The sequence below is a fragment of the Oreochromis aureus genome, linkage group 15 (genome assembly GCF_013358895.1).
Source record: "Oreochromis aureus strain Israel breed Guangdong linkage group 15, ZZ_aureus, whole genome shotgun sequence".
NCBI classification, from domain to species: Eukaryota; Metazoa; Chordata; class Actinopteri; order Cichliformes; family Cichlidae; genus Oreochromis; species Oreochromis aureus.
In genome coordinates this window covers 22,716,995-22,738,877 of record NC_052956.1, presented here as the reverse complement: position 1 = coordinate 22,738,877, position 21,883 = coordinate 22,716,995, and the positions used below count along the sequence as shown (strand labels likewise).

The following is a 21,883-nucleotide window of genomic DNA, read 5'->3' as shown; positions in this document are numbered from 1 at the left end:
TCCTACTGGGAGAACACCGTTTATGTGGTGAAGGAACACATCAATGACAGCCCAGTCTACAGAGTGGCCTCAGAGGCAAATGGGAAAAGAGTGCGCGTTCTGCATCGCAATCTATTGCATCTTGTCAATGAGCTTCCTGCGGACTTGCCTGCTGTAAATAAGGGGGACGGGCCATCCGCCGTCAAGAAAAAGAAACCAAAACCAGCTCAAAGAGAGACAGCATTTCAACCCCACTCTGACACAAGCTGATGATGAGAGTTCAATGTATTATGAGTTGAGGTATGATTAGAGGAGTGGAACCAAAGAGGATGCTCTACATACCTATAACCATACTGTAGAACCCTCAAGGGGAACAGCTGAGTTCAGCAGAGTGGTTAACTGTGGAGCACCTCAGCTGACAGAAGCAACAGTATTGGGGGAACAAACAGCAACAGATGAATTGAGGGAAACAGGAATGGAACAAGATGGTGGACACCAAAGCACTGAACTTGACAATGACAAGGGAGAGGAGGAGCATGAGATGGTATGGGAATCAGGAGTCACTGAAGTGCCTTTTACAGTTGACGGAGAAGAAGTTGGACTGCTGCTTTCAGAAGGGGCACGGTATACACCGAATGTGACCCCGCTGACAAATGAATCAGTCTACTAGAAGGTCTACTAGAGAACGACGACCTGCTACACATTTCACATATGACACCCTTGGCCATCCCTCTCTCCGGGTGCACCCATCAGTCAGTTGTGCTGGAGTGCACGAGTCACCAAACACAACACACTACACCATGCCACCATATCCCCTGTTACCTTACTTCCCCCTAGTGCCATATCACATTCCGACATCTCACTGTGCACACCCAGGCACCTTCCCTGTATATTACAGTTTTTCTCAGTTGCTTTGGTGCATTTCTCACAACAGAATTGATCTCTGCACCACTACTAAGGCTCTTCACAAAACAATTAGTGCAAACTGCAAAACATGGTGGATAACTTGCAAAAGTGAGTCACTTCATCAAAAAGAAAAGTCAGTTGTTCAAAAGCAAGTCAGTTGCTCAAAATAAGCAGTCAATGCTTCAAAAGCAAGTCCCTTAATCAAAACAGATAATATATTCATCAAAAGCAAGTACTTATATCAATCAAAGTGTCTGGGCTGTCACAACTACAAGTCAGTACACCAGAACCTTTGGTCACAAAATCAAATGGTTTGAACATGTTCTCATTGTGACGGATTTCTTTGTAGGTGCTTCCCAATGACATGTCAAGTCTGGACAGCATGCATGGCATGTTGAAAACCATGAATTGTAAAGGAAACTCAAGACACTTCATATGCACTCTTGATAATATTCAATTGAAACTGTGCACAGCATTGTGCAACTGGGGAAATACAGTAAATCAAACATTTTACAGCAAACATAAACTCACTTAGACAGTAAACCTTACTGCAGTAGTTATGAAACAAAAAAACAACAACTGAAAAACAGACACTGCTGCATATCAATCATTGATATCTAGACGCTCCCGTCTGTCTGCCCACATATTTGCATCAACATCACAGCGAATGTCAGCTCTATCGATGCATCGGGGAAAGTATCTTCTGGAGTGTCGAATCCACCCTCTGCAAGACTCTGCTGTGATGTCATCACAAGCTGCATCCATAGCTGCTAGCAGGGTCATTTGGGTATGTGGATGCCTGTCATATACCTTCCACCTCCAGGAAGAGAAAAACTCCTCAATTGGATTTAGGAATGGAGTGTAAGGAGGAAGAAACTCCATAAGCATCCTGTCGTGTGCTGCAAACCGCTGCTTGACTACAGCAGAGTGATGGAAGCTAACATTATCCCAAACCACTACATACATTGTCCGATTGTCACCAGATTGTCCCTTTCATTTTGTGGGATTAGGTCCCTATAAAGATATGTCTGTGAAGGTTCTCAGTCATCCAGGTCATCGTAGTCAAAGGAGTTTGCAAAGAAAAGCGTCTGGACTTCTTTGAGTTGCTTGAAGACGTTTCACCTCTCATCCGAGAAGCTTCTTCAGTTCTAAGGTCAAATGGCCGAGAGTCCCAGATTTAAACCCAGTGGGAGTATCCCCCCAAGGAGGGACGAAGGACCCCCTGGTGATCCTCTAATCACATGCGCCAAGGTGTGAAAGTGGGTGTGGGACCTAATCAGCCAGGGTTTCGGGTGAGCTCATTGTGAAACCTGGCCCCACCCTATCATGTGATTTCCTGAGGTCAGATGGCCCAGGATGTGAGTGGGCGTTAAGGCGTCTGGGGAGGGAACTCAAAACTGGATTATAGATGGCAGACAGTTGGTGTCGTAAACCACCGCCTCTGTTCAAAGATGGTCGCTCACAGTGGACATAGATGGCCTCTTTCACTCCTCTTTCAAACCATCTGTCCTCTCTGTCCAATATGTGAACATTGGCATCCTCGAAAGAGTGACCTTTATCCTTAAGATGCAGGTGGACTGCTGAGTCTTGTCCTGTGGAGGTGGCTCTTCTATGTTGTGCCATGCGCTTGTGAAGTGGCTGTTTGGTCTCTCCAATGTAGAGGTCCAGGCATTCCTCACTGCACTGTACAGCATACACCACGTTGTTCAGTCTGTGTTTTGGAGTTTTGTCTTTCGGGTGAACCAGTTTGTGTCTGAGTGTGTTGCTGGGTCTGAAGTACACTGGGATGTCGTGCTTGGAGAAAACTCTCCTGAGTTTCTCTGATACACCGGCTACATAGGGGATGACAACGTTGTTGCGTCTGTCTTTCTTATCCTCCCTCGCTGGTGTCTGATCTTTGAAGATCTTTATGATCTTTATGGCCAAGTATCCAGAGATACAGGGTGAGAAGCCTAAGTAAAAAAAAGACAAGATCAAATGAACCACAAAGCTTTTATGTATTTATTTAGTATAAGTGTTTTAGTCAGGTAATGGGGATGTGTCCACTGCACTCTTTTATGTACCAGATGAGGTCTAGGAGGAGCTGAGCAGGGTCATAGGAGACCGACAGGTGCAGGTTGCCGATAGGAAAAACCTTCCTTTCACTGACGCCGTCATCCATGAGACACAGAGACTGAGCAGCATCGTCCCCACTGCACTCCCTCACAAAACCACCAGAGACATCACTTTTCAGGGTCACTTTATTGAGAAGGTAACACTAACACACTTACTATGGAAAACCAAAGATATACCAAAGAAATATCTTGATGGAAAAAATAAATGCAATATGGATAATGTCCTTTAAAGTTGGGGCCATGATACATGAAGACAGGCAGGTCAGCCTAAATGCAGACAAAGAAAGTTAGGTAGGCATTGCTTCTACTGATTTACCTGTCAGCAGGAAACTGAAGCTTACAGGCAAGTTGGCAGGAAAACTGCTGCCAGCAAAAGAGAGCTTTAAAGTCAAACAGGCAAGAATTACACAAGTTATCGGAAAAAAAACCCTAAAAAACAACAAAAGCACGTTGCAAAATTTTGTAAAATGTGAAACTGGAGAAAAGATTATGTGCCTTTTAGTGTGCTGTTCTTTTTTTCGTGAAGATATTGTACAGATTAACAATCTTTGTCTTGTAGATGTTTTTTCCTGGCATTTTTGCCTTTATTGGATTGTGTAGCAGTGGATGTAGACAGGAAACTGTGAAGAAAGAGGGGAAAGACGCACAGCAAAGGGCTTCAGGTCAGACTCACACCTGAGCCTCTCTTTTCCAGCCATGTAGCTGCCTGCTCACCAACTGAGCTAAAGTGGCACGCCAACAATCCTCCTTTTAAAACAGCATGTAAAAAAGAAGCTAAAGTGAGTGCAGAACCAAACAGGACTGGGAAAAATGAAGCCAAAGGGTCACATCCCGATTAAACAAGCAGGAATAAGCCAGATAAAACCCAGTCAGTTACATAATTATAAAGAGCAGAACAAAGCAAAATGCATGCAATGGATTCTAGTTTGAACACTATGCAGACAAAGTAAGCGAGACAAAGATGTGACTGTTTGGACATATGCAGAGTGGAGGAATTAAGGATGTTGGACAATGGTGAAGACAGAGCAGCCAGGCAGGAGGAAAAGATGAAGATCACAGAGAAGATTTATTTAAATAGTGAAGGAGGAAATGCAGAAGGTTGATGTGACAGAAGAGGGTGCTAAAGGGAATAGCTGAAAGAAAAAAAAGAGGAAGGTGCATGCTGTTCACAATAATATTAGAAAAGAGACCAAGAACCACATGCAGTCCATCAAAAGCTATATTTAAAGAAAATAAATGCTGATAAATTTGGCAGTGCATTTGTTACTTCTAGACTTGACTTGTATTTCCCTCTTATTAGGATGTCAGAGTCCAGGTGATTCAAAATGTTGCAGCTTGAGTAATGAGAGGTAATAGTCCAGCAGCTGGGGTAACAAAAAAACTGCAAAATAACAAAATCTACCATGAAAATAGTGAAAGGGAAGGTTTACAAAAAAAAGAAAGGCGGAGGATTTAAAGAGGCAAAGATATTCATCAGGAATGACAAACGGCAGCATTATAAAGGATTACATCAGAGGGAAGGCTCAGGCTCAGCAGTTTAGAGATAAATTAAAAGAGCCAAGATTGAGATTATTTGTACCGCTAATCTGGATTTGTATCTCCCTCTTGTCTGGATATCCCAATTGATTCAAATACTCACCTTGAGTAATAAACTGTGATTTTCTGGGGCGACCAAAAAACAAATTTAAATTAAAGTTAAATAACAAAATGTCCTTTTACTACCATAAAAATATAGAATATAGAATTTTTCAGTAACTACACAATGGAAAATATATCGAATTTTATGGTAGAGTAAATCAAAATAAATGTTTTAGCTTTAAGTTTACATAAAACCTTTATGTATTTTTACAATCTTTGTGTTATAAATAAATAGTATTTATGTGCGAAAACAATGAATTGACCTAATAACATGGTAAGCTAACTGCCTGGTTTTATTATGTAATTTTATGTGAAAAATTTTGTATTTTACTCTATTTTATTGTTTCATTTATTATATAATGAAATATCACCCCTAAAAAAGTAAAAAAAAAAATACTGTTGTTAATATTTCTTCACTGTTAAAAAGGTATTTAACATAAAATTATTGAATTTACCCTTTACAAAAGTCTGAAAATGGCTTGCAACATACTGTTAATATCAAGTATATATTCATACTGATCAGACAGCCATTGACCATAACCCCCCTAATTACCTTTGCTAGAAAAAGTTTGTTAAGACATTACCAACATAAGTAACTTCTGTAGGGCATTAAAATGTATCATATAAAAAGCATTTTCAGTTTGTGTATTTTAATTTTTGCAGGGAACCACAGTGTTTCCTCTCTTGACATCTGCCCTGCATGATCCCAACGAGTGGGAGAGACCGCACAGCTTTAATCCTGCTCACTTCCTGGACAAAGAGAAAAAGTTTGTCAAGCGAGATGCCTTCATTCCATTTTCTGCAGGTTTGTGAGCTCAGCCATCACTGTTTAGTTTACTTTGACTCACAAGAGAGCCAGAAATCTTTCATGAATTCTCTCTTGCAGGTCGCAGGGTTTGCCTCGGAGAGAGTCTGGCCAGGATGGAGCTCTTCCTCTTCTTCACCACCCTCCTGCAACATTTTCGTTTCACTCCTGCACCTGGAGTTTCAGAAGAAGAGTTAGATCTGACTCCAGTTGTGGGCATTGCTCTCAGCCCTTCACCTCACAAACTATGTGCTATTCCCTGTATGTAAGAAGGAGGCAGTCTATACAGGGTGGGCCATTTATATGGATACACCGTAATAAAATGGGAATGGTTGGTGATATTAAAGTCCTGTTTGTGGCACATTAGTATATGTGAGGGGCAAACTCCTCAAGATGGGTGGTGACCATGGTGGCCATTTAGAAGTCGGCCATCTTGGATACAACTTTTGTTTTTTCAATAGGAAGAGGGCCATGTGACACATCAAACTTATCGTGGCGATCGTGGCTCAAGAGTTGGGAGCTTGCCTTGTAATCGGAAGATTGCCGGTTCGAGCCCTGGCTTGGACAGTCTCGGTCGTTGTGTCCTTGGGCAAGACACTTCACCCGTTGCCTACTGGTGGTGGTCAGAGGGCCCGGTGGCGCCAGTGTCCGGCAGCCTTGCCTCTGTCAGTGCGCCCCAGGGTGGCTGTGGCTACAACGTAGCTTGCCATCACCAGTGTGTGTGAATGTGTGCGTGGATGACTGGATGTGTAAAGCGCTTTGGGGTCCTTAGGGACTAGTAAAGCACTATACAAATACAGGCCATTTACCATTTATTGGTAATGTCACAAGAAAAACAATGGTGTGCTTGGTTTCAACGTAACTTTATTCTTTCATGAGTTATTTTCAAGTTTCTCTTTGTTCACAGCCATTGACATGTCGAAGAGGTTAATACGTGAGGAGTGGATCGAAATTGTGTTGATATCTGGGGAACACTGTAACCGGGTCATTGCAGCAGATTTCAATGCAAGACACCCTACGAGACCACCCATCTCCCATGCTACAGTTAGCAAACTGCTTGCTAAGTTTCATGAAACTGGTTCAGTGTTGGATTTGCCAAAATGTGGACGCAATATATATGAGATCTGGGAGACTACTAAGGCCTTACAAACAGCCAGAGATTGGATTGTGTCATTATTTCTGTTTTTAGTCATTATCATTTGACTCAAATACATTCATTGCTTGATTATATTTAAGCAGTAGTAATGCTGTTTTATATGTAAGTGGAATTCATACAGAACCTTTCTACTGTATTTTTCCACCCTCTTCTGCTGGCTGTCTACAGAAAAAAAAAACTTTAAACCAAATGCTGCTCATCTGTTTAATCACCTCTTCCAGGAGTCCACCTATAGCTGCCCCAGAGGTGGCTTAAATCACTTTTCCCATGTATGCATTACACATTTATCTAGACAAGACTAAGTGCTTTAAGAAAAGCAACCAGCTTTTAATTTCCTGGACCTGGTCATAGAGGAAAACCTGTGTCTTCTTTGCAGTTCTCACACTAAGAAGTGACTATTGTGATAGCATATGAGTGCCAGGGACTGAGGCCCCATGTGCACACATATTCTGCCACAGGGACTGTATGTAATATCATCACTATTTAGGTTACATCTTTTCACAGGAGAGCCAGAGCTTTTCATGAATTCTATCTTGCAGGTCACAGATTTGCCTTGGAGAGAGTCTGGACATGATGGAGCTCTCACTCTTCTTTGCCATCCTCTTGCAGCATTTTTGATTCACTCCTGCACCTGGAGTTTCACAGGATGAATTAGATCTCACTCCAAGTGTGGGGATTACACTCAGCCCTTCACCTCACAAACTGTGTGATGTTTCCTGTATGTGGTGAAGAGGTGTGCTATAGACACTTTTGTCGGTCTGTTAAGAATTCAACAATTTCAATACTAAATTATAATTGCTTGTGTTATTATAGAAACACTTTTATGATCTAGGAAGAGAAAAAATACTGCTGTGTTGCTGCTTTTGTTCCAAAGTCGATGTACTCCCGAATCTCATGCACTAAAAGAGGCCATATTTTTTGTATTATTTGAATTAGTTCTTTCTGTTTTTATTATTAGTACTATTACTATTTGTTATTTCAAAGCCAATTATGTGATTTGGAAAAAGAAATAAACCCCTTTTGAATTACCTTTGACACAGAACAAAATGGCAATGACCTTTTACTGAGTTTCCTTTGGCCTAAATGCAAGCACTGAGAAAAAGAACGGTTTTACAACAATCCAAAGTTCAAAAAGTACATCATGTACTTCAGTGGATCACTACTAGACCATAAAATCCTGGGAATGATGTGTGAATGATTTACAAAGTAGTTTAACTGACAAAAAGTAAGAGTGAATAATCACCTATCATCAACAAGAGCCCCTGTCTCTCTTCTACCACCACTTTTTCAGTCCCAGACAGACATGAAAACTGTCTGTCTGTCTGGAACACTATCCATCCATCCACTTCCGTGTATCCTTTTCAGGGTCGCGGGGGGGCACTGGAGCCTATCCCAGTTGTCATAGAGTGAGATGCAGGGCACACCCTGGACACGTCGCCAGTCTGTTGCAGGGCTAACACACAGAGACAGACAACCATTCACTCTCACATTCACACCTATGGGCAGTTTAGAATGATCAATAACCTATCTTTGGACTGTGGGAGGAAGCTGGAGTACCCAGGGAGAACCCACGCAGAAAACATGCAAACTCCACACAGAAAGACCATGGCCTGATGGTGGAATTGAACTCAGGAGCTTCTTGCTGTGTGGCAACAGTGCTAACCACCGTGCCATACTACAAGACCATAAAATCCTGGGAATAATGCGTGAATGTTTTACATAACAATGAATACGTTAATGTTTTTTAACAAATCAGAAAAGCCATGAAACCTGAAACAGCTGCCTGGAGACCTCAGCAATCACTGTATATACTGTAGATAATAGATACTATCACATTAAGTGTGATAGTATTTTTCTGCCTCTCAGGATGTGAATATGACTGTTATTTTATAGTATCTTGTATTTCAGTGCTTCTCTTTTTCCGCTTACACCCTAATCAGATGGCTGCGCTCTGGTTAGGGAGCCCATTGTATTTCTCTCAGAGGTCTCTTCTTGTATCATCAGGTTATGAATGTGTGTGAATGTTAGATACAAAGTACTTATGCATGTATAAATGGGGCAGTGAGGCAAATTGTATAAAGTGCTTTGAATGTAATTATTCGGAAACAAGGCGATACAGGATTTTGAAATTGATAACAAAGGTGTATATGAGGAGGCTGGGGGGTAGCGCTGGTGATTGCCAGTATTTTTAGGATCATTGTTGTTTCATATTTCTCACTGTGTATCACTGTTATTCAAAGTGTCTTGCTCCACCTCACGGCAAACCTAACATAAACTACAAATTCTACAATGTCAGAAACATTTAAATACATTTATAACAGTAGCACAAGTGAAACTCACATTGCCTGGAACAAGTCACTTCTCTGACGTTCTCTTTTCAGTCAGTCACCATGCTCAATTAACAAATGTATGCAAATGTACAAGAAAATCCACCTGAGAACTTGGTTGAAGTTAAAGATATATTTGGTTGTTGGTTGGTACAGAAATACTTTAACAGTGGCAAACCACCCTTTTTATCTACTGGCCTGCACACTTTGTTAGTTACATTTTGCTTTATTTCAGCTGCATTCTACATTTATCTCTGCTTTAACCAGCTCCTAAAGATGAAGATTGTAATTGATTATCATTAGTTCACAGATCAGTTTGTCTTTCCAATCACTCATCGATTCATTTTCTTGTGTTTAAGTGTACATTTTTATTCAAGCTAATTGAGATGAATCAGTCTGTTGTTTCTCACAAGGGGACAGCACACAGTCTAACATTTGAAGGGCTAAGGATGAGACTATCAGATGGTGATAGAAGCAGTTCATCCTCTGAAACTCCAGGTGGCAGAGTAATTCGGAAGTGCTGCAGAAGGGTGGTGAAGAAGATGAAGAGTTCCATCCTGGCCAAACTTGCTCCAAGACAAATCCTGCGACCTGAAATAGAAAACAAAAAAATATGCTAGATTTTATCTGTGAGTAGACTGGGTCTTGACAAGAACTTGATTACAAACCTGCAGAAAAAACCATGAAGGCATCACGCTGGATGAACTTTCCATCTTTGTCCAGGAAGTGTTCTGGATAAAAAGTGTACGGTTTCTCCCATTCACTCTCATCAGACAGAACAGAAAACAGGAAAGGATACACAGCTGTCCCCTGACGAATACACAAACCAAACTCAGCTGTGACATAAAAACAAAATTTCATCTGGGACAAAATGAGTCTTTGATTAAAACATACTTGATTCATTTAATCTAGCTTAAAAAAAATCATGCTAATAAACATTTTTCAGTAATGATCACAGAATACTTCCTACTTGATGCTGCAACACTAGCTGACTACTGCAAATTCCATGAAATGTTAATCTTCCTGATCATTTTGATAATCAAACACTGCGAGAAAGAATCATTCAACTCCCTTTTTCCACATCTGTGACAATGTTTTAGTAATCCAAAATCTGATTATTTTTAAAGCTTTAATATATAATAAACACATCATTTGTTTTCTGATAAGTGTTACCTTCTTAATGAAGTGACCCCTAAAGGTAATGTCCTGTGAAGTTCTGTGAGGAAGCCCCAGGGCAGCAATGGCTGTTAGCCTCTGTGTCTCATGGATGACAGCGTTGGTGAAAGGCAGCTCTGTCCTGTCTTTAAACTGGACCTGATGATCTCCCATTACTCTACTAAGCTCCTCCCGGATCTTCTCTGGAAGATGAAAGTGCCCAAAGGATGTAATAAATCTGACTTCAGTTTAACAGAAATTTTGAACTTTGAACATTTACAGGTTCTTACCCTGTATCTTTGGATACTTGGCCATAAGAAAAAGTCCCCATGTGATTGTGCGTGATGATGTTTCAGTGCCACCAACAAATAAATTCATTATTGTTATCAAGAGGTTTTCATTGTGGAAATGACTGGTGGTAATCCCATATTTCTGCGTATAAAACCAGAAGTTATTCAACAGCTGATGCTTTTAACTATGACACTGATTCACATTGCTGTTAAACAGATTTCTTTTCACCAGTTGGGCAGAAACACCACCAGGTTAGGATAACATGTGCACATTATTGCCATTGCTCTTTAAAAAACATTATCAGCATCGTATAAATTATGTGTTCCTCACCTCCAAATTGTCTTGGTGAATCAGAAAGGCATCCACAAATCCTCTGCACATCTTTGGATTGAGAGTTTCTTTCAAATGACTCACTAATTTCATCTGTTGTTCCCTATTGGCTGCAAATGCTTTTTTGAATTCATTTGGGTAAGAGAACCATCTGCCAACCCAAGGAAAGATGTTATAAAGCTGTAAAAACCCAAATGCATCTGTGTTAGTATTGAAAAGGGCGAGCAGATGTTTGTTCATTTCATTAGAAAAAAACTAATGTGTTTGAAAGTAGTTTAAATGAAAATGAAATAGGGCAGGCCATACTTTTGTGTAATAGCAATATGTACCACAAGATGGTATCACAATGTCAAGGTTCTCAGTCTTTGACCTAGCATTTTGAGTTTACTTTATTCTCTATGAGTGTTTTGGTTGTGTAATTTAAGTTTAATGGTCATTCTTATTACATCATGAGTTTGTTTACAGTTAGTTTAGTTTCTTATCTATTGGGTTCCCGTTGTGTCTTAGTCCTCTGTGTGTTAGTGTAATATGCATGTGGCTGTGTTTCCTTGTGTCTTGTTTCCCCTTCCTGTTTACATTGCCATTGGTATCCATGTAAGTTTCTCAAGCCCAACATCTTTCACTCCTTAACTCAAGCTTGTGTTGTCACAGTCTACCTCTCACCATGTTTCCTGTTTTATTTTGACAGTCTCATGTTCCATTGTTCAGTGTGTTTAGTTTTGCTTCTCCTGTGGCATCATGTTCATTTGCGTCAGCTGTGTTTCACATGTGTTCCCACTTCGTTACCTTTCTGTGTATTTAAGTTCCTGTCTCTCTCAGTCTCCAATGGTTCATGTTTTCAGGATTTTCAGATTTCATGTTGTATTTAATCCCAGTCTAGGTTTTGTTAGTTCTTGTTATGTTTTGTTATCATTTATTGTCATGTGTTGCATCGGCCTCAATAAAGGCTTGCTTTTTTGTTAGAAGTAGTTCTACCTTCTGTGCATCTGCTTTTGGGTCCACACCACAACACACCAGCTACTCAGCCATAATAAGCAAGTCCTCATAACCTTTGTTTAACAGTGGCTGTTATTTGGAAAACTCCATTTAAAAGGTAAAGACCGTTGAGGAAGTGGTCTGTCAATAGAAAATTGTATGTTTTAGTCAGTATAAGCTTTTAATGATACAAGTTTGCTTGTGATAGAATGCTGCATGATGATCATTTCCTTGCTTAGAACTGGTTGTTCTTTTCATTGTTCAGGACTGATTGTTCTTTATAAAACATGTTCTGATATTTGTATCTGAGTCTTCTCACAGCGATAGGAAGAAGTCAAACAAGCAGTTCTGACCTCCCACACACACACACACACACACACACACACACACACACACACACACATACGCACATGCTCACATCAAATGTATTCATTTTTCTTATGTATAAATAAAGACACGTGCAAGAACAGAGCGCGCATCGCAGGGCCCCCACTCTGGTGTGAGCGTTCTGTGATCGCCCTTGTATACAAGTAAATGCTGCAGCGTCTGTGTGTGTTTCTCCTCTTAGATTCTTAGCTGAAGAAGTGTCTTTAGAATAAATCTCTTGACATTTATTTTGGTCCTTCGAAGCCGGGGCAGAAATATCAGAACTGTTATCTGTGACTCTGTTCCAGGATCCAGCACTGATTCCTGACGCCGTGGGAAGCCAGCACCGAAGTCTGTGCACAGCCCTCTTAGACGAGGCTGAAAGACCTGGGACACTAAAATTCGGGTCCAGGCCGGTGTTTTTAGTCTGGTCCACGGCGGTGGGATTCAGTCTGGTGATCCGAACCACCAGTGAGACGTCTGAGGGTGAGAGAAACACTATTTTGGTTAGGATTCGCCGCAACGAACCGAATTAGACTTAGGTTTTAGAAGTAGCCGTAATTACTTCATAACAAATTGTAAAGGCGCGCAAATGTCTATGTGTGTATGTGTCTAGAAGTAAGTTGATTTTACAGCACAATACGCTGCTGAGCTACTTCTATTTTATTTTGTTGTTTGCTTGAGGCTCACGTACTGGTGACAGAGGAGAACGGTTGAGCTTCGTCTCATAAAACTGATACCGCTTGACCTTTAGGGTCAAGTCGAAGGCCGTATCAGTAAACCACTCTGAAGTCAAGCGTGTCAGTGAAGGCCCAGCAAAATCTTTAAAAATGGGGAATAAACAAGCAAAATTAACACCTGATGAGGGATGGTTAGAAAAACAACAAACCGGAGCAGGAGTAATCCAAAAGAAAGGGAGAGGAATGGAGAGGACGACAGGCAAAAAAGAGTAAAAGCATTAACAAACAAAGAAGACAGTGACTCAGAACAGGATAGCAGCTCAGGTGAAGAGAATAGTTCAGATCAGGAAGAACATAATAATCCCTCACCAAGTGAAAAATTCAAGATCAAAGTAGAAGTTTAAAAAGGGCTGGAAACAGACCCGACTGAATACATACAAGAGGAATAAAGTAAAATAAACAAAAGGCTAAATTGATTTAGAACTTAACTGTAATGTATTCAAGTTGATGATAGCAAGGATAACAACCTGTAAACTGGTATTAACAATGACACATAGTTGGGATGAAGACCATGCCCTGAATGAACAGAATGATTCACACAAACACATATTAAATAAATTAGAGAAATGCATAAGGTATATTAAGGTTGTGTCATTGTTCAGCCAAGGAAAGTGTGTGAAAAGGTAAATGTCTCCAGCTTGGGAAAGGGTGAAACTGCAGATCACCACCCTTGGTGGATACAAATAAAATATAAATAAATATTGTAATATACTATTGGTGTTATATAAAGAGATAATAGCGTTAATAATGAAATAATATTAATATGAAGAGGCACCTCAGTCAGTTATGATGTGAGGTGGATAATTGCTAAAAGTAGTCTGCATCAAGCTTAAGGTTTGCTCAACTTCAGTACAATGACATATGAGATGAAGAAAATAATTAGTTTAGATATTTTCTTTAAGTGCATAGAAGCACTTGACCTGCTTGAAAACCTGTCATCCTAGATAAGACATTGCTGAAATATAGAGCACACCTATAGTAACAACTAATAAGCTAAACCCTGTCTATAACAGCTAAAGCTACAAGAGTGAGAAGCTGAATTAAATATGTGGTCACTGTAAGCTGATGAGCAGGTTACACATTTTTTAGAGCAGGAGCTGCAACATGCAGCTGTCTGTGAGCTCAGTTTTTTTCTCTCATACTTCTGATTTGTTTTTGGCAGCAGCCTTTTTGTTTTGTTTGTTTTGTTGAATTGGAAAAAAATAAATAAATTTGTGATCACACTAGTGACACATAATGATTAGGCATATGATTTACTAATGCAGGTGAAGTTTATTCTAAAATTCAAGGAGAACGAAGAAGAACAGCATTTTCAGTTGTGTCTTTACTGTTGTTCTCTGTGTAGTGTGTGTAGAGTTTTTTTGCTTTTTCTTTTTTGTTTTTTTGACGTGTTGCTTGAGTGAGGAGTACTTTGACTTCTGAAGTAGCTCTCACCATGCGACCTTGATGATGATAAGTTCAGAGCCAGCTGAGAGCTGGGTTGTCTGCTTTGTTTTAGGTGATAAGGCAGAAAAGTTAAAACTTAGTTTCTTGTCTTGGGAAAAAAAAAAAAGAAAAAAAAAAGAAGGGGTTTTGTGTTTCTCAGCCAAGAACAACTACAATTTCATTTTCTGTTTTTGAGAAAGGAGAATTTAAAATAATAATAACAATAATAATAATAATAATAATAATAATAATGATAATAATAATAAAACAAACAAAGAGTGATGTTTTGTTTAAGTGGTGAAGAAAGCTAATACTGCAAAATACCGTCTAGTGCATGATCTGCGAGCAATAAATGAAATCACTGAAATGATGCCACCAGTAGTAGCAAATCCCCACACTATACTGAATCAAGTCACTCCAAAATAAAACAATGGTTCTCAGTGACAGACTTATCAAACGCTTTCTCAGTGTTTGGCTTCACTTTGAGGGCAGAGACAGTTTCTACTCTACGTAGATGACATTTTAGTGACTGGCCACACAGAGGGAGGTGTAAGCAAAATACTATGGCTGTGTTACGTCGCTGAGTTAAGGCCACAAGGTATCTTTAAATAAACTCTAATTATAAAGTCACATACTTAGGGCACACCCTCTCAGGTGAAGGCAGAAAGCTACTAAACAAAAGAAAAGAAGCCATACAAAATGCACCACAGCCACAAGACTAAGCATTTACATTCTTTCTAACTCCCAGTGAGCCTGAGTTACAACCTTGGCTCCCTGTTTATCTGCTCCCATGCAATGTGCTCTGTTGTCTCTACAATGAGAAAAAAAAAAAAAAAGGCCCTGACTCTCTGAACACAATATTCTCTTTATAACTCAGCAGTATGAAATGACATGAAATAGTGTAACTCACTCACAGCAAATCAGCAGTATAGGATAATACCAACCTATCTAACTAATCTAATGATTTTCACATTCTTTTAACTCAGGAGTATGATGCAAACTAAAACTACATATTGATTACACAAGAAGTATGCTGTGGCCTACAGCAGTATCATGATTCACTCATTTTGATTACAGATATAATGTAATATATAACAACATAATAATCTCACAACTGCTACAAGCACATTTGCCTTTCTGAACACACGCAAGAGAAAGGCAGCTATTAAGAAAATGCCCTTTTTGGGTGAGAGAGGCCCACAGGCCCTACATGCAAGCGTACTAACACACATACATGGAATGAAGGACAGCTTATACTATAGCACACACTATACATGCGCCTATATTTCTCATTGGTGTTAAAGCAGGAAAAACTTAACAGAGTTTTGTTATCAAATGCTGAATTTATCCACTGCTGACATTTAACTCTCCAGCTTGCAAGACAATAGGTGAAACGTTTGTGAAAACAGAGAAGAAAAAATAAAGACACAGAGAGAGTATGGTATGACCAAGCAGTAATCAGACAATAAATTTAGTTGGTAATACAATAAATTGTGGAATGCTTTCTGTTTGACTGATGCAAAACAAGTAATTTACTGTATGAAGGAAATTCTCTTTGAACGTGCATTTCTGTTGACCTATCAACTTAGCGCATTATGAGCTGATATGCAAATTAGTTGATTGATACTAGATTTGAAAAATGACTGGATTATAAAATAAGTATATAAGTATAAGTATAAGTATAAAATAATAATAATAATAAAACGTAACAGAGGGTTGAAATTAGTTTCTTGTTTCTAGTGTGTGGAGGAAGATTTTTTCATGGCACACATCTGTTTACATGGGAGAAAACTCGTCATGCGATACGACATTTAGCAATATGCTTCTGATGTTCAGCACATCAGAAGGATGACTCAGAAATTAGAAAGGGAAACAATTTTGCTGACAAAGCTGAAAAAAACAGCAGCAGCCATAAAAACCACTGTCTTATTAACAACTCATGAAAATCATGAGTTCGACTGTCTGTACTGCAGGACGAACAAAAAGCACCACCTAAAGAACAGAAAACAATGGCTAAAACACGGAGCAGTACTAGACACTGATGACATATTGAAAATAGGAGGAAAGCCCATTCTTCCCAAATCATTACACAAAACAGCCGCTCTAGTGAGCCATGGTTTTAAGCCATGGCTCATCAGGAGGGGTGATCCAAGGAATGGTCCTTATTAGAAACCGACAATTTTGACAAACAGAGAAGTTGTTTTGAACAATAAACTGCCGAAGACTGTTCTTCACCTATTTCTTGCAGGTTGAAGCCAGGTGATTGGATCCTTGTCCGAGTACTCCAAAGAAAAATTGGAGCTCGCCACGGTGGGAGGGTCCATACCAAGTGCCTGCAAAATAGCGGAGAGACCCTCCTGGATACATCAGAGCCACTGCAAAAAGTTGAGGTCCCCGAGGATTCCACTTCTTCCACAGAAATCAACTAGTAAAGGAAAGTCTCACTCAAGCGCTTGGTTGTTTCGGGGTGAGGGGGCAGTGCTGATTGGGCCCCGTGAGGGTAAGCCGGCACTCCAATCTCCATCCGATCAACTTTAGGGCAGCCAGGTGCAGGTGTGTACAACCATGGGAAGGTGGACCTCTTGGTTACCTTGACTACGACGCTCACCCTTACAGGACCCCAGCTGACGCCAACAACAGCTGAACCACGAGGCAGACAGAAAAGATGGACGCACGACAACTCGCACCTAAGAGATATGATGCAAGACCACATCCACCCTTGGATGAACAATGCTTGGTACCGTTATATCCACGACAGGACCAAGGCGGAATCGGCAAATACAGACTGTTATGTCTGTTCTCATATGCCCAGCACATCAACACACCCCACACTATATGGTGAATATATGAACAACACTCAAGCAAAGTGTGCAGCCAGCTTCGCTGGCATTGGATTCCAACACAGCTGAATCATCACCAACGACACAATCCCACATGCTGTTGGACTTAGTAATGGAACATGTGATCAACTCTTCTGGATCGATTTCAACGTGACAAACCGGAATACATCCATCCACTTCCCAGTGTTTCTGGACCAACTCCCAGGGAAGAACCACTCCATGTGTTATCAACAAGAGAAAGGTAACACACCCATTGAAACACGACAAACTGCGCCCAAACTGCAGTCCACGGAGAGGGCGCCCTGTGAATATGAGTGGACCTTCTAACGGCACGTACTGGGTGCAAGGAATGGCCTAGCTATGTGGACAACGGGCATATTTCATACTGCCCCCAGGCTGGACAGGAACATGTGCTCCTATATTCCTGTCAGACCACACTTTCAGGATGACCGCAGTAAACATCACTTCTACAGCACGCCGGAAAAGAAGATCTACGTTCCCTAAACTTCAACCACATGACCCGAAGCAACGTACTTGAGGAATTCAAACTGTGGACTACCGGACAGAAAGTACTCCACACATTGTTCCCCTGGGTGGGAACCGGAAAAAAACATGCTGAGGATCGAAACTCTGGACTACCGCTTTGGACTCTTCTTGAACGCTTCATGCAAGATCAACGAACAGCAAGATCAGGAAATCAGTGCATTACGGATCGCAGTGATGCAACATCAAGTAGCTTTGGACATGATACTGGCAGAGAAAGGGGGACTTTGCGTCCTCTTCAACAACACCTGCTGCACTTACATACCAGACAATGTACACTCATCAAACATGACTGACGCCCGAACGCCTTTGAGACAGATCCAGCATGCCCAAAATCAGGACTATGTGAGTAATACAAGTGACTGGTTTTCTTGGCTTTACACTGGCTCCTGGCTACAGGTGCTAAGAAGACTACTACTGCCTTTTCACTGTGCAATACTTTTTGTTAATAACCAACGGTGCAGTAGACTTCAATACTTGAAATACTTGCAATTCCCTTGTATTTGTATTTATTCTATTTCTACCTTTTGTATACTCTTATTTATATATATGTCTCTGTATTTATATATGTGTATATATAGTATTCTGCTCACATTCTGTAGCTTCTGTCGGTGCTGTGCTATTTGGAAACCGAATTTTACAGTTAATAGAATTAATACAGTTTTATCTTATCTTATCTTACTCATCGGAGCTGGAGTATTTTTACTTTTATTTTGTGTTTTGTAACATGTATCCTGCCATGTCTAAAACTCATGATTAACCGCATAATCGTTTCCACTGTAGCTGCATACATTGCCGTGACAAATGATGATGGTGATGACCCCGACCTGTTGGAATGTGAAGACTTTGTGTGATTAATGATGATGTGACAGAAAATGTACAACAAGATGTTACATACTGATATCTCACTTAAAGGTTATACTGACAACAGGAGGGAATGTCAATAGAAAATTGTATGTTTTAGTCAGTATAAGCTTTTAATGATACAAGTTTGCTTGTGATAGAATGCTGCATGATGATCATTTCCTTGCTTAGAACTGGTTGTTCTTTTCATTGTTCAGGACTGATTGTTCTTTATAAAACATGTTCTGATATTTGTATCTGAGTCTTCTCACAGCGATAGGAAGAAGTCAAACAAGCAGTTCTGACCTCCCACACACACACACACACACACACACACACACACACACACACACACACACACACACACACACACACACACACACACACACACACACACACACATACGCACATGCTCACGTCAAATGTATTCATTTTTCTTATGTATAAATAAAGACACGTGCAAGAACAGAGCGCGCATCGCAGGGCCCCCACTCTGGTGTGAGCGTTCTGTGATCGCCCTTGTATACAAGTAAATGCTGCAGCGTCTGTGTGTGTTTCTCCTCTTAGACTCTTAGAAGAAGTGTCTTTAGAATAAATCTCTTGACATGGTCATTTAAAAACAAAAAAAAAACAAAGATAAAAGAACAATAGCAAATATTTGGAAACATATCACTACACACATAAGTAAAGCACTGCCCCTTAGTTATAAAAGTCAGAATTTACAAAAAAATCTTTGAACTTTAAATTATACCTGGACAGATGGGGTACTCAAAAGTTTGTTGTTTCTGCAAGTACGATTTACCAAAGATGTAAACTCCGGGTCATTGTAATCAAATCTGTTGCCATAGATCAAGGAGCAGATTACATTTGCAGTTGCATTGCTTAATGATTGGTTGACATCAAATTCTCCTGCAAAGAAAATTACAAGAAGTTTATTTGTATCAAAAAGTTGCAATTTCTGTCAGTCATCCACCGTTTACCTTTGAACTGTTTAAAAGCTTCCATCAGGTAATGACACTCCTCAGTGATTTTGTCCTCAAATTCTGTCTTTCCCATTCCAAAGTCCTTCAGGTTCATCATTGAAAACCGCCTCATCTCTTTCCATGTGTCATCATTAGCCCATATAATACCTGATTTGACAGAAACAAATTTCAGTAATATAGATAAAGGTTATACATAGTTGCTAATTATGACTCACACTCAAATGTGTTTGCAAAAATCTTGTCTAAATTACTCACCCTGTCCTCGTACTAGCTCATCCATAATTGGTGTCGGATCCCTTTCTCCAAACACTTCAGCATAGTCAACAAGTGCCTCCTTTACTGCGTTGTATCCTACCAGGACCACCACTTTTTTGGTCCCCAGATAGATGGTAAAAATAGATCCAAATTTTTTTGATAGCTAAAAACAACAAAACATGTTCATATATCCTTTTTAAAAATACATTAAAATGATCAGATATGTTGAAAGAACATATGACCAATGACTTCCTCACTTTCAGTAACGTGACATGTATTCTCTTCAGGTCCAACTGCAGCAAATTCCCAAACATGGGAAGTGGTGTGGGTCCTGGAGGCTCCTTTCCATCCTTTTGGGTTATGTTAGAGGAAAGGAAGTGGATCAATACAAAGACTGTCAGACACAAAACAATTGAATAAATGCCCTGGAGAAAAACATATAGTATCTCCATGGCTTAAGCTCACTGACTATTCCTGCTGACCGACAGGATGACTGAGTGTTTTGGTGAAGAGGAATGAGACAGAGTTAAGAGAACCTCACACATATTAGTTTTGTACTTTGGTCTGTAACAACAGATAAGAAATCAGGGAAGGACCAAAACATGGAATGCAATAGCCAAGTTAACTCTTGTGTAGTGTGGGTAAAAATTATCCATTTTAAAGTTAAATATTGAGTTCTGCAGCGCTATATACATATGGACAGTATTAACAGAGGAAAAAGATATATATATATATATATATATATATATATATATATATATATATATATATATATATATATATATATATATATATATATATATATATATATATATATATATATATATATATATATAAAATGTACAAATATACAAGGCGGTTTTTAAAAAAAAAAAAAAGTAATATGTAATAAATAGTGTTGTGTACATACAGTTGGGTTATTGCACATAGAATTGGTATTGCACAGTGGTGGTCCATAGAGGAAGTGGGAAGAAAAGAAAACAATTTGGGGGGGGGTGTTATCGGCGAGCGGTAGAAGGTCAGCAGCAGGTTGGAGTTCATATATAATACAATATATATGCTGTATGGCCAAAAACTCAGCTTTAATTACCAAATGGCATTCATTTCACCGATGAATCCGCGTGAACATTTGTCCTAAATTAAAACTGCTGAGTCTTAACCTTACAATATGAAGTGACTTGAGACAAGATTAGTTGATGGTAAGTGGTGCTATATGAATAAAACTGAACAGATCTATTAAAACAAAACACATGGATGGCCAGAGCCCTCTCAGCACAAGGCTAACAGGACTTTTTCACCATACAATAAAGAAAACAGAATAAAACATAAATAGATTAAGACGGATTACAATACCAAACTTAAAGATAAAAGTGCATTTACTGGACTTGTTTTGTCAGCGCTTGCTTTTCAGACAAGAGAGGACAATGAGGAGCAAAGTACAATTAGAAGTGTTTGTTCTGATAAAGTCTTTTGAAATGTAAACAGCAGCTAAGTGAACAAGGATCTGTGTCCACACTCCTCCTGTGTCCACAAATCCTCAGCAGTGACAACGCTTAAACGCCACAGTTCAAAATCCACAGTGCACACCTTTTTTTCTGCTGTGTTCAAGATGCTAGATACTTTAGGGACACTCTGCAGCTACATATGATATAGTCACCTGTCAGACTTATACAAAATGAGCAGCAGAAGTAAAAAGTTCACAGGCTCTGTAACTCATCTCTGAATCTAATGATTGTGATTGTGAACCAAATAAGAAAGCTGCTGTTGCCACCTGACCTGGTGGGTGTCAGGGGTTTAAACATTACTCCTGCAACTATGTATTATATAAAAAAAGGAAGCAGAGATCATGAGCATGTTTAAAGTTTCGGCTGCAGGATTTATTCTGCAGCACTTGCCTCTAAGAGGCTTTTTGCTCTTCCTGAGCTCTATGTGCCACCTAGTGGCATTTTTAGGTATTGCCAACGGGCTATAACATGAAGTATAGTGAGACACCCACTGAATCAGTAACTAAAGACATTATAGAAACAAAACTACAAATACTAGAGGGGTGTCCATTTATTTAACTTGTTTGTTTTTTTGCTAAATGGTAATCTCCATAACTTATGAATTCTATTTTTATCTTCTGACTTCTTAACTATTATTTTAATCCATATATATTTCTTAAACACACATTTACAACCTTTAACACTGCTATTCATATCCCTCCAAGCAA

General features: G+C 39.7%; 2 protein-coding genes across 2 annotated transcripts; one reads left to right on the top strand and one right to left on the bottom strand.

Annotated features, from left to right (window-relative positions):
• The first annotated feature begins 454 nt into the window (after positions 1 to 454).
• On the top strand, positions 455 to 5,770 carry LOC120433222 (cytochrome P450 2K1-like). Its single transcript, XM_039599121.1, has 4 exons — positions 455 to 523; positions 2,963 to 3,136; positions 5,301 to 5,442; positions 5,524 to 5,770. Exons 1-4 carry the CDS (start codon positions 455 to 457, stop codon positions 5,709 to 5,711), a joined length of 573 nt encoding a protein of 190 aa, XP_039455055.1. The 3' UTR covers positions 5,712 to 5,770.
• Positions 5,771 to 9,043: 3,273 nt separating this feature from the next.
• Positions 9,044 to 20,203, bottom strand: LOC116329553 (cytochrome P450 2K4-like). Its single transcript, XM_031751597.2, has 9 exons — positions 19,929 to 20,203; positions 19,672 to 19,834; positions 19,414 to 19,563; positions 19,185 to 19,342; positions 10,702 to 10,881; positions 10,371 to 10,512; positions 10,099 to 10,283; positions 9,594 to 9,735; positions 9,044 to 9,516 (listed from the first exon to the last, which is right to left on the bottom strand). The coding sequence occupies exons 1-9, from the start codon at positions 20,121 to 20,123 to the stop codon at positions 9,332 to 9,334; spliced, it is 1,500 nt and encodes a 499-aa protein (XP_031607457.2). The 5' UTR covers positions 20,124 to 20,203; the 3' UTR covers positions 9,044 to 9,331.
• Between the last annotated feature and the right edge of the window lie 1,680 nt (positions 20,204 to 21,883).

Coding starts and splice junctions, on each gene's coding strand:
- LOC120433222 (XM_039599121.1), top strand. CDS start 455: ATGGAACAAGATGGTGGACACCAAAGCACTGAACTTGACAATGACAAG. Junction 524..2,962: donor GAGAGGAGGAGCATGAGATG/GTATGGGAATCA, acceptor GATGAGGTCTAG/GAGGAGCTGAGCAGGGTCAT. Junction 5,443..5,523: donor CTTCATTCCATTTTCTGCAG/GTTTGTGAGCTC, acceptor TCTCTCTTGCAG/GTCGCAGGGTTTGCCTCGGA.
- LOC116329553 (XM_031751597.2), bottom strand. CDS start 20,123: ATGGAGATACTATATGTTTTTCTCCAGGGCATTTATTCAATTGTTTTG. Junction 19,343..19,413: donor AGCTTTTAAACAGTTCAAAG/GTAAACGGTGGA, acceptor TTTTCTTTGCAG/GAGAATTTGATGTCAACCAA. Junction 10,513..10,701: donor TTCACCAAGACAATTTGGAG/GTGAGGAACACA, acceptor TTTTATACGCAG/AAATATGGGATTACCACCAG.